At 42.3% G+C, this 12,687-nt stretch overlaps 1 protein-coding gene across 1 annotated transcript in view; it reads right to left on the bottom strand.

The window, feature by feature from the left end:
* The window catches only part of LOC139378846 (adenylate cyclase type 4-like), a 36,545-nt gene that overhangs the window by 7,124 nt on the left and 16,734 nt on the right, over positions 1-12,687 (bottom strand). The window contains exons 16-23 of the mRNA XM_071121396.1: positions 11,718-11,815; positions 11,328-11,412; positions 11,079-11,216; positions 10,883-10,963; positions 10,515-10,690; positions 5,549-5,633; positions 5,051-5,209; positions 4,335-4,481 (exon numbers count right to left, since the gene is read on the bottom strand). Of these exons, the coding sequence (XP_070977497.1) occupies positions 4,335-4,481; positions 5,051-5,209; positions 5,549-5,633; positions 10,515-10,690; positions 10,883-10,963; positions 11,079-11,216; positions 11,328-11,412; positions 11,718-11,815 (969 nt within the window). The remainder of the gene's footprint in view (positions 1-4,334; positions 4,482-5,050; positions 5,210-5,548; positions 5,634-10,514; positions 10,691-10,882; positions 10,964-11,078; positions 11,217-11,327; positions 11,413-11,717; positions 11,816-12,687) is intronic.

Genomic DNA, 12,687 nt, shown 5'->3' with positions numbered 1-12,687 from the left:
TCGAACCTTCAGCTCCCTCCACAGATTTTCTATGGGATTAATGTCTGGAGACTGGCTAGGCCACTCCAGGACCTTAATGCGCTTCTTCTTGAGCCACTCCTTTGTTGCCTTGGCCGTGTGTTTGGGGTCATTGTCATGCTGGAATATCCATCCACGACACATTTTCAATGCCCTAGCTGAGGGAAGGAGGTTCTCACCCAAGATTTGACGGTACATGGCCCCGTCCATCGTCCCTTTGATGCGGTGAAGTTGTCCTGTCCCCTTAGCAGAAAAACACCCCCAAAGCATAATGTCTCCACCTCAATTTTTGACGGTTGGGATGGTGTTCTTGGGATCATAGGCAGCATTCCTCCTCCTCCAAACACGGCGAGTTGAGTTGATACCAAAGAGCTCCATTTCGGTCTCATCTGACCACAACACTTTCACCCAGTTGTCCTCTGAATCATTCAGATGTTCATTGGCAAACTTCAGACGGGCATGTATATGTGCTTTCTTGAGCAGGGGTCGCTGCAGGATTTCAGTCCTTCACAGCGTAGTGTGTTACCAATTGTTTTCTTGGTGACTATGGTCCCAGCTGCCTTGAGATCATTGACAAGATCCTCCCGTGTAGTTTTGGGCTGATTCCTCACCGTTCTCATGATCATTGCAACTCCACGAGGTGAGATCTTGCATGGAGCCCCAGGCTGAGGGAGATTGACAGTTATTTTGTGTTTCTTCCATTTGCGAATAATCACTCCAACTGTTGTCACCTTCTCACCAAGCTGCTTGGCGATGGTCTTGTAGCCCATTCCAGCCTTGTGTAAGTCTACAATCTTGTCCCTGACATCCTTGGAGAGCTCTTTGGTATTATTTATTTATATAGGTATATTATTATGACATTGTGGTTACAATAAAGAATATAAACAAGATGCTGTGTTTTTATTTACTGTAGTGATGGACAACTGGAGGCATTTTAAAAACAGGGTTTCAAACACTTGTTTTTCACAGGTGTACTGTAGTACTTACTGTAACAGGTGTAGCTCATCATGCAAATGTTTCCTATTAGCAGGACAATAGACTATTTATGGATTTATTATCCAAAGGGAAAAGCATATACTGTACAGTACTGTATTTCTTCATTGGCATCTTTATGCTTTCGTTAATAAAATAATGATACAAATTATTATTAGGAAATGGAAGACATACAAGACCACTGATAATCTCCCTCGATCTGGGGCTCCACGCAAGATCTCACCCCGTGGGGTCAAAATGATCACAAGAACGGTGAGCAAAAATCCCAGAACCAGTCGGGGAGACCTAGTGAATGACCTGCAGAGAGCTGGGACCAAAGTAACAAAGCCTACCATCAGTAACACACTACGCCACCAGGGACTCAAATCCTGCAGTGCCAGACGTGTCCCCCTGCTTAAGCCAGTACATGTCCAGGCCCGTTTGAAGTTTGCTAGAGAGCATTTGGATGATCCAGAAGAAGATTGGGAGAATGTCATATGGTCAGATGAAACCAAAATATAACTTTTTGGTAAAAACTCAACTTGTCGTGTTTGGAGAACAAAGAATGCTGAGTTGCATCCAAAGAACACCATACCTACTGTGAAGCATGGGGGTGGAAACATCATGCTTTGGGGCTGTTTTTCTGCAAAGTGACCAGGATGACTGATCCGTGTAAAGGAAAGAATGAATGAGGCCATGTATCGTGAGATTTTGAGTGAAAACCTCCTTCCAACAGCAAGGGCATTGAAGATGAAATGTGGTTGGGTCTTTCAGCATGACAATGATCCCAAAACACACCGCCCGGGCAACGAAGGAGTGGCTTCGTAAGAAGCATTTCAAGGTCCTGGAGTGGCCTAGCCAGTCTCCAGATCTCAACCCCATAGAAAATCTTTGGAGGGAGTTGAAAGTCCGTATTGCCCAGCAACAGCCCCAAAACATCACTGCTCTAGAGGAGATCTGCATGGAGGAATGGGCCAAAATACCAGCAACAGTGTGTGAAAACCTTGTGAAGAATTACAGAAAACGTTTGACCTCTGTCATTGTCAACAAAGGGTATATAACAAAGTATTGAGATAAACTTTTGTTATTGACCAAATACTTATTTTCCAACATAATTTGCAAATTAAAAATCCTACAATGTGATTTTCTGGATTTTTTTTCTCATTTTATCTGTCATAGTTGAAGTGTACCTATGATGAAAATTACAGGCCTCTCTCATCTTTTTAAGTGGGAGAACTTGCACAATTGGTTGCTGACTAAATACTTTTTTGCCCCACTGTATGTTTCTCCAGAAATAAATAATTCTAAATAACAAACTGGCTTTATTTACAAATGAGTGAGAATGTCTCACCCCATGTTCAAGAATGGCCTTTTTCTTGCTCACTCTAGGTTAATTGAAAATGAAATCTCCAAAATATTGTTACTTTTAAATAAAGCAATTTGTATTATTATTAATTAATTTAGAATTATATAAAAGCCACTTAGATATTCTCAGATATTCTCACAGATCCTAACAGAAAATGCCTCTTATATATTAATTTAGAATCCTCCAATCCTCTAAATGTAATTACTGATGTCACGTCATTGAAAAAAATATTTGTAGATATACTGTAGGCCTACCATAGGCAAAATGAGTCTCACTAGTGTTGAGTGATGTACTGCTAAAAGTGATGTAGATCTTATTTATTTAAAGAGCATATTGAAGTTAGAAGCAATAGGATTTGAAGAAAAAGCTTATAACTATTTCAGCATCGTTTCACGCTGCTCTGAGACAAGCATGGGAACTGATCTTGATAAATCAATGAGATTTTTATTTTCACCTAATCTCCGTTTGGGTATTGGTTAGACTAGAATGAGAAAATTAGGGTGCAGAAATGTTATGCTCTTAGTGTAACCTTTATTTAACTAGGCAAGTCAGTTAAGAACAAATTCTTATTTACAAGGACAGCCTACTCCTCCTCCCCATCGGGAAATTTACCCACGTGCCCTGCCCACACGACACAGGGATTCTTTAGCTAAATAGCCCAGTACTGTACTCCCGACCGTCACGTTGTACAGCGCAATATTTTCCATTCCATCTTAACGGAAATCCTGAGGGATTTGTTTTTAGTTTTTCTCGGAATAGAAACACCATAATATTAATCAAATTAATTAAGCCAAATTTCTTAAAATCAATGCCATATACTATGTTATTACAAAAAAGGTTTTAAAATCTCTGGTAATGCAAATATAGAAGACTATAAAATGCTTCTCAAAGATGCCCTCTGGTGGTCAAACTAGCAGTAACTTGCATTAACAGAAAAAATGGCTGACAATTAAATAACATACCACAGAATGCTGCAGTAGCCCGCAAGGTATGCTGCAGTATGACACAACTGTTAAAGGAGCAACCACTGTATAGTCAATGTGCGGGACAAAATTGAGGCTATGATTAAGAAGTTGGAGCTCTTCTCTGTCTGCATTAACAAGGACAACACACAGGTCTTTCCATCATTGTATGATTTTTTTGTGTGCAAATTAACTCAAGCTTACGGACAATGTCAAATGTGATATAGCGAAGCACCTGAGTGAGCTGGTGTGCAATTACACAAGTACCTTCCCGAAATGGATGACACAAACAACTGGATTTGTAATCCCTTTCATGCTTTGCCTCCAGTCCACTTATGGATATCTGAACAAGAGAGCCTCATCGAAATTGCAACAAGCGGTTCTGTGAAAATTGAATTGAATCAGAAGCCATTGCCAGATTTCTGGATAAGGCTGCGCTCAGAGTATCCTGCCTTGGAAAATCGTGCTGTTAAGACGCCGATGCTCTTTGCTACCAGTACCTATGTGAGAGTGGATTCTTGGCCCTCACTAGCATGAAAACTAAATACAGGCACAGACTGCGTGTGGAAAATGATTTAAGACTGAGACTCTCCAATACAACCCAACATTTCAGAGTTATGTGCATCCTTTCAAGCACACCCTTCTCATTAACCTGAGGTGAGTTATTCACAATTTTTGCTGAACAAATAAGGTTTTATATGTAAGATGGCTAAATAAAGAGCAAAATTATTGATTATTATTATATTATTATTTGTGCCCTGGTCCTATAAGAGCTCTTTGCCACTTCCGACGAGCCGGGCTGTGACAAACACTCGCACTCATTCTTATGTGTAATAAATGTATCGTATAGTGTGTGTGTGGCAGGCTTACAATGATGTCAAAAAACAACATTTGAGAGTGCGCTGACCCTGGTGCTAGAGGAGGGTATGCAGCTGGAGGTTGAATGTTTGAAGGGGAACGGGACTATAAAAAGTGTTGGAACCACTGATATAGGAAATAACGTGGCATTTTTGTACCTCATCAAAGTCTGAGATGATCTCATTGAGGAAACGTAAACACTCCAGTCCATCTCGGTTCACACTGCTCTCGCTGTAGAACTCCTTAAACTGGGGTACCGAGGCGAACATCACACACACACAGTCACATGATTGGCTGTACAGGTCCTGCAACACACCCACAAGACACACATTATATCACAACACTGATACAAACACGTTATATACACAGACACACACACAAAACACGTTATAACATTATATCACAACCCACATACATTTCACAAGCACACACGTCATATCCCAACACATACACGTTATATACATACACAAACATATTATATGCATGTACACACACACACACACACACACACACACACAATAATGACGCCTCGCTTCGTCCTACCCAAGGCCTTGGTATTTGCATAGTCATTTACATGTTTTTTTTAGCATGATGTGGCCCTAACACAGTTACAGCATTGTTGCTGGTGGTGGAGCCCATTTGCCTCACTGACCACTACCCACTGTACTCTCCAGACCTAGGTTCAAATACTATTTATATCGTTCAAATACTTGCTTTACCCTGCCTGGAGTGCCAGGTGCCAGGTAAGTGTTTTTTTTTTCCTATTGGTTCCATTGCAACAAGCAAGCTTAATCAAACACAGCGAAAGTATTGAAAATGATTGCAAATAGTACTTGAACCCAGGTCTAACACTGACACACACAAGTTGACTTACCTGGTTGCGTATGGTCTTGCCCATGAATTTAGATGCTACATGAAGAGGCAGGACATTCTTCAGTAGTAGTTTGTTAACATTTTCCATGGTCTCCATCTCAACCCTCTCAGTTCTGAAACACTGCTGCAGTAGGAACTCCACGCGACAGCCCAACTCGTCCTGACGAACACACACATCATTAAACACACATACACACACTCAAACACACACACACACACACACACACACACACACACACACACACACACACACACACACACACACACACACACACACACACACACACACACACACACACACACACACACACACACACACACACACACACACACACACACACACACACACACACACACACACACACACTTTAAACACACACGCATAGAGTAAATATACACAAACACATATACAAGCAGAAAGGCATGGACGCCACAAGCACGTACACATGCTGAAAGCAAGCACGCACGTATGAACACACACTCAGACACGTCCCCTTACCTGTCGTGCCAGTATCAGGCATGTAAAATAGAAGATGAACAGCCAAACTCCAGCCATGATCTTAGGCTCCTTTAGGACTCCAGGCCTGTGGGAACACACACACACACACACACACACACACACACACACACACACACACACACACACACACACACACACACACACACACACACACACTTTGAGACACTTTGTAATCATCCCTCTCTCCTTTGTTCTCTCTGTCATGCCACAGTCTTTCTTAAAACGTACTCAAACAAACACGCATATACTGGTCTGACTCAGCCCAGGTTATTAGAGTTTCATAGCTTTTTTTCTGAGTCCAGAATGTGAATCCCAGACGATAGTAGCATTTTCCCTTTATTTATTCAAGCAGCCCATACAAAGGCCCAAGGAGATAACACCGCCTCAGGCTTCATTGACTAATGTATTGAGATACTCTCTGTGTTAGGTTCCGTAACACCAAAGTGTCTCGGGCAGTTACTAAAAGTGTGTGTGTAAGTGCAGGTGTACAGTTGAAGTCAGAAGTTTACATTAACCTTAGCCAAATACATTTAAACTCAGTTTTTCACAATTCCTGACATTTAGTCCTAGTAAAAAATTCCCTGTCTTAGGTCAGTTAGGATCACCACGTTATTTTAAGAATGTGAAATGTTAGAGTAATAGTAGAGAAAATTATTTATTTCAGCTTTTATTTATTTCATCACATTCCCAGTGGTTCAGAAGTTTACATACACTCAATTACTATTTGGCACTGCCTTTAAATTGTTTAACCTGGGTCAAACGTTCGGGTAGCCTTCCACAAGCTTCCCACAATAAGTTGGGTGAATTTTGGCCCATTCCCCCTGACAGAGCTGGTGTAACTGAGTCAGGTTTCTAGGCCTCCTTGCTCCCACACAGTTTTTCAGTTCTGCCCATAAATGGTTTACGGGATTGAGGTCAGGGCTTTGTGATGGCCACTCCAATACCTTGACTTTGTTGTACTTAAGCCATTTTGCCACAACTTTGGAAGTATGCTTGGGGTCATTGTCCATTTGGAAGACCCATTTGTGACCAAGCTTTAACTTCCTGACTGATGTCTTGAGATATTGCTTCAATATATCCACATCATTGTCCACTCTCATGATGCCATCTATTTTGTGAAGTGCACCAGTCCCTCCTGCAGCAAAGCACCCCCACAACATGATGCTGCCACCCCGTGCTTCACGGTTGGGATGGTGTTCTTCGGCTTGCAAGGGTCCCCCTTTCTACTCCAAACATAACGATGGTCATTATGGCCAAACAGTTCTATTTCTGTTTCATCAGACCAGAGGACATTTCTCCAAAAAGTACAATCTTTGTCCCCATGTGCAGTTGCAAACCATAGTCTGAATTATTTATGGCGGTTTTGGAGCAGTGGCTTCTTCCTTGCTGAGGTACAGGACTCGTTTTACTGTGGATATAGATACTTTTGTACCTGTTTCCTCCAGCATCTTCACAAGGTCCTTTGCTGTTGTTCTGAGATTGATTTGCACTTTTCGCACCGAAGTACGTTCATCTCTAGGAGACAGAATGCTTCCTGAGCGGTATGACGGCTGTGTGGTCCCATGGTGTTTAGACTTGCGTACTATTGTTTGTACAGATGAACGTGGTACCTCCAGGCGTTTGGAAATTGAGGTCAACAATTTGTTTTCTGAGGTCTTGGCTGATTTATTTTTATTTTCCCATGATGTCAAGCAAAGAGGCACTGTTTGAAGGTAGGCCTTGAAATACAGTACATCCACAGGTACACCTCCAATTGACTCAAATGATGTCAATTAGCATATCAGAAGCTTCTAAAGCCATGACATGATTTTCTGGAATTTTCCAAGCTGTTTAAAGGCACAGTCAATTTAGTGCATGTAAACTTCTGAACAACTGGAATTGTGATACAGTGGATTGTAAGTGAAATAATCTGTCTCTAAACAATTATTGGAAAAATTACTTGTGTCATGCACAAAGTGGATGTCCTAACCGACTTGCCAAAACTATAGTTTGTTAACAAGAAATTTGTGGAGTGGTTCAAAAACGAGTGTTAATGACTCCAACCTAAGTGTATGTAAACTTCCGACTTTAACTGTACATGTTACTATCTATTATCCAGTCTAACGTGGTGTCGTTGTAGAGCAGTGCTTCTCGATTATTTACTGTTACGCCCCCCCTAGGAAGAAGTAAACATTTTGCGCCCCCCAATTCTCCGCCGCGACTGTAAAGAGTATAATTTGTCTATAAAATTGTTAGAAGTACACCTCTGCATAACATTGTATCCTTATTAACATTAAAGAAAAGAAAAAAAGAAAAAAGAAAGAAATATAGATCAACTTACAACAAAGAATAACTTTATTAACATGGTTTTTTAGTCTGTAACAGAAAAGACTTAAAGTGCATCAATTTGCCTGAAATGTAAAAAAAAAAAAATCTTATTTAAACTGTAATTTTTTTTGACCATTTGAAACTGAAAAATAAAATAAAATATAATCAATAAATAATAATAAATTAAAATTTATCAGCAACATTAACTCAGGAGCACAATATATGAAACACTTTGACCTATAAAACAAAAATGAATAAAACAATTTGTGCTGATTTTTAAAAATCAAAATGAGGAAGTCAAGATTAATGGCTACAATGAGCACGTTATGCAGAGCACAGCTTTTCGAAGCGGGGTTTGAAGCATGATACTGCAACTCTCAGCTCCTGCTCAATGTTTAGCTGGGACCTGTACTTGGTCTTCAGTGCAGCAACAGCAGAGAAGCCAGTCTCACAAAGACAAGATGTTGCAAAAGGAAGAAGAACGCCCATGGCCCTCTGCCCCAAAAGTGGATACTGCCTCTCTACACTCAGCCAGAATTCACTCAGTGTCTGTGATGTGAACCTCAGTCTCAATGTGGAGTCAGACGTCATATCAATGAACTGGTCCTCTTCTGCAGAGCTGAAACCAGTTGGAGCTGGTGCATTGAAAGGATCTCTCACCCAGTCATATTGGGAACTGTTTTCAGGGAAGTACTTTTTAAAGAATCCCATCAGTGATGAAATATGCTCCTTAATATATGGAATCACTGAGGTGGCATCATAGTCAGTAGTGTCAACAAATTCATGCAGGTTCTCGAATGAATCAGTATTTCCTTCATCAAGTCGCCTGCCCCACATTGCAAGCTTTTGAGTGAAAGGGCTGATCTTGTCTGTGACCTGAGGGAGCTGTTTATCTTTCCCTTGAAGCTGTAGATTTAGTTCATTTAGCTTTCCAAATATGTCACTCAGGTGCGCCAGTTTTGACAGGAAGTTCTCATCACTAAATTTTTCTGCAAGGTTATACTTGTGCTCCTGCTCCGAAAACGTTCTTATATGCTCTCTGAGCTCAAAAACTCGGGACAAGACTTTTCCTCGTGACAGCCACCTTGCTTCACTGTGAAACAGCACAGCTTGATGTTCAGCTCCCATCTCCTCACAGATAGCAGAGAAGACTCTTGTTTTTAGTGGTCTGGTCTTTATAGAATTGACAACATTTACAATGTCAGTCATAACCTCACTTAATTCAGAGGAAAGGCGCCTTGATGCCAGTGCTTCTCTGTGTATAACACAGTGTGTCCACTCAGCATTAGGTGAGGCCTTCTTGATGAGTCCCGAAGTCCTTTTCTCATCCCTGCCATGGTCTGTGCACCATCACTGCAAACACCAATGCAGTTCTCCCACTTTAGCCCATTCTCAGTCAGGAAGCAGTCCAGCATTTTGAATAGCTCTTCAGTTGTGGCTCTGTCTCTGACATATTTACAAAACAGTAGATCCTCACACAGGGAGTTTGTCATGTCAAAACGTACATAAGAGATAAACAAACAGTCTTTGTTGCTGTCAGTTGCTTCATCGAACTGTAAGGCAAAGCGTTTGTCTTTGAGTTTATCTACCAGCTGTTCTTTAAGATCGTTAGCAATGACATTTATACGTCTGGCGACAGTGTCATTGGACAGAGGGATAGTTGTTATTTTTGCAGCACTTGCGTCATCCAGCAGGACAGAGACCAGGTCTAATGCTGCAGGCAGTATCAGCTCCTCTGCTATGTAGCGTTTTTTTTGTTGCACTGAGCAATTTGGTACGCCACCTTATAGGATGCTAACAGTGCTCACTGGTTTACTGAAGTAGCATTTACAAAGCGGGACGATTGTTGGCAATATTCGGCACGTTTTCGCTGAACAAACTCAAGCGGCTTATCAGCGTGATTGGGGTGTAATGTCTTTAAGTGACGCCTTAATTTATTTGGCTTCATGCTGTCCGCTGCCAACATTTTTAGACACAGTAAACATACCGGTCTTTCCTCGTCTCCCACCGTAGTCACAGTGAAGCCAAGCGCTACATACGCTTCGTCATATTTCCTCGTCTCCCACCGTAGTCACAGTAAAGCCAAGCGCTACATACGCTTCGTCATATTTCCTCGTCTCCCACCGTAGTCACAGTGAAGCCAAGCGCTACATACGCTTCGTCATATTTCCTCGTCTCCCACCGTAGTCACAGTGAAGCAAAGCGCTACATACGCTTCGTCATATTTCCTCGTCTCCCACCGTAGTCACAGTGAAGACAAGCGCTACATACGCTTCGTCATATTTCCTCGTCTTAGCTTTCGGGAGACTTACGTTTGTCTCATTATCTCCGTCTCTCTCCGCCTTTCTTTTCATCCCTGTTAAATATTTTTCCATGGTGTCTGTTAAGGGTTTGTTATCTGCACTTCATATCTCCTGCTCTGTGCTGTGAGCTCTTGTTCGGTGCAAAAAAAAACCTACTCCCTGCGGCAAAAAAAAGCTTGTTCCCCGGGGTCACACGCGCCCTGGCATCGCTCCGAGCCCCCCCAGGGGGGCACGCCCCACTATTTGAGAAGGACTGTTGTAGAACAACGTGTGTGTGTGTGTTAGTCTCACTTTGTATCGTTGTAGAGCAACGTGTGTGTGTGTGTTAGTCTCACTTTGTATCGTTGTAGAGCAGGGCCATGTAACAGTCTGAGCGAGGTGCGTAGACGTAGAGGAAGAGAGACAGGTAGACTACTACAGCCAGTGTGAGGAGCAACACCTTGACGGACATGCACGTCCTCACAAACACCACCACACCTAGCATGGCCAGCAGGCAGCAGTACAGGTAATACTGTGGGGGAGGGGGGTATGGACAGACAGACAGACACAAATGGGAGAGAGGGAGAGAAGAGAAAGAGAAACATATATTGATATTACCAATTACCGATAATAGGCCCAAGTGTAGTTTTATGCACTGTGTGACAAGTGTATCCATTACACTACATGCAAATGCAGTTCGATTGATTGGTTGATTGGTACTTACAGGGAAGGTGTACAGGTTGAGGTTCTGTAGTTGTGATGTGTTGTACGAGTTGGAGGCACAGTTGTCTCCAGGTAGAAAGAACTGGGGGGTGAAAAACACAATGGGTCAAAGTGTGTGTGTATCTGTCAGAGTGTGCCAATGTACGTGGATTTATATATTTGTGCGTATGTGTGTGTGTGTGTGTGTGCTGACTCACAAAGTTCAGTATGGCCATAAGCAAGGTGATGAGTAGACAAAGGCAGACCAGCAGTAAACGTGCCGCCGGCCTTGTGGCCACTCCTTGCGACAGCGACGTCACCCACTGTAGACTGAGAGGGATTTTAGAGCGCCATCTCTAAAAACACCCACACAGACAATACCTGGTTAGAACACTCAAACAGTGGAAATGTTCAAGAGAAACATGCAGCTAGGGTTGAGCCGTCATTGGGGTTAGGTTTAGTGTTACCTTGAGGTGTCCCGTGCACACCACAGAGAGAAGCAACACTAGAACAGGGAAGGTGACGCCATACGACACAGCCATGTGAAAGTTTCTGAGAGAGAGAGAATGAGAGAAAGAGCGAGAGCAATGAAATGAATTCTCAATTTCTTTCCATTCGGTCCTCAGGCCCTCGACACCTCGTCCCCCCCTCTCCTTTTATCTGGATGTTGTTTGTGGTTGATGCTCACAGTTAGTGCAAAACGCAAATTCCTTTTTTCTTCCGTTCTCTGCTCCATTTGCATGAGTTTGCATTGTGACGTTGGCATTTGCATCAAAACAGTAGTATGTGTTTGTGTTTTTGTGTGTGCATAATGTGCGTTGAAAGGTTTTTGTACCTCACATACACGGGATACTCACTTCTGGGAGACGAGCATTTGGACAGTAAACAGAGACACGAAGATGAGAGCCATGCAGCCTACTGACTGGTGTAGACCTTTGACCTCTGAGAGACGAAACTGCAGCACACACACAACAGACAACACCATTAGCCTATATCATTACACAGACAACACACAACCCTATAATACCAAACACAACTCAGATAGAATTCCCACTAATAAATTAGGCACAACAACAGGTACACCACCATTACATCAGATACAACGAACTAACACAACAGTCAGTCATAATAGGTTTGGAAATGTCATGTCATTAATATAGCTGTCAGTGCTGCCGAAACTGCAATCAAGTTTGACAGAAGGGGGTCCGCCCTATGTTCCCTCAGCCCTATGTTCCCTCAGCCCTATGTTCCCTCAGGATCCAATGAATCAATTCCAATCAAAATTGGCTCAAATGCTTATTGTTATAATGTAGAAAATGCTGATTATTTCATGTAAGGATATGGGACCTACTGAACATGTTCAATCACTATGTCAATATTACAGCTGCCTGCATTGCATTACCAGAAGAAGAAAAATATGGATCTCAGCATCTACTCAATACATTTATATAATGATTGGATCAAATGTGTCAACTCATATGGCCTAGGACCTACTGAAATATTGAATCACTGGTGACGACATGAAGTTGGAAAATGGCTCTCCCTCTCATTTGGTTTGACGACCCCTGGTTTAGAAGTTAGACCTGAGGGAACATGGGGCTGAGGGAACATAAGGCTGAGGGAATTGACATGGGCTTCGTTTCAAATTCATAAAAGACACGGGCTTCGTTTCAAATTCATAAAAGACACACCCTTGTCCACTTACGGAATCCCCGTGGCCATATTAGCCAAGCAAGGGAAGTGTGCAACATAAGCCCCTCAGCCCTCGTTTTTAATGGAGTTTGAGAGTATACATTTATGTTCACTTCGGGGCCTGAAACGCCCCAT

Source organism: Oncorhynchus clarkii, chromosome 21 (assembly GCF_045791955.1).
Source record: "Oncorhynchus clarkii lewisi isolate Uvic-CL-2024 chromosome 21, UVic_Ocla_1.0, whole genome shotgun sequence".
Classification (NCBI taxonomy): Eukaryota; Metazoa; Chordata; class Actinopteri; order Salmoniformes; family Salmonidae; genus Oncorhynchus; species Oncorhynchus clarkii.
Note: the sequence above shows the minus strand (reverse complement) of the source record. Positions and strands in the feature narration are given on the sequence as shown.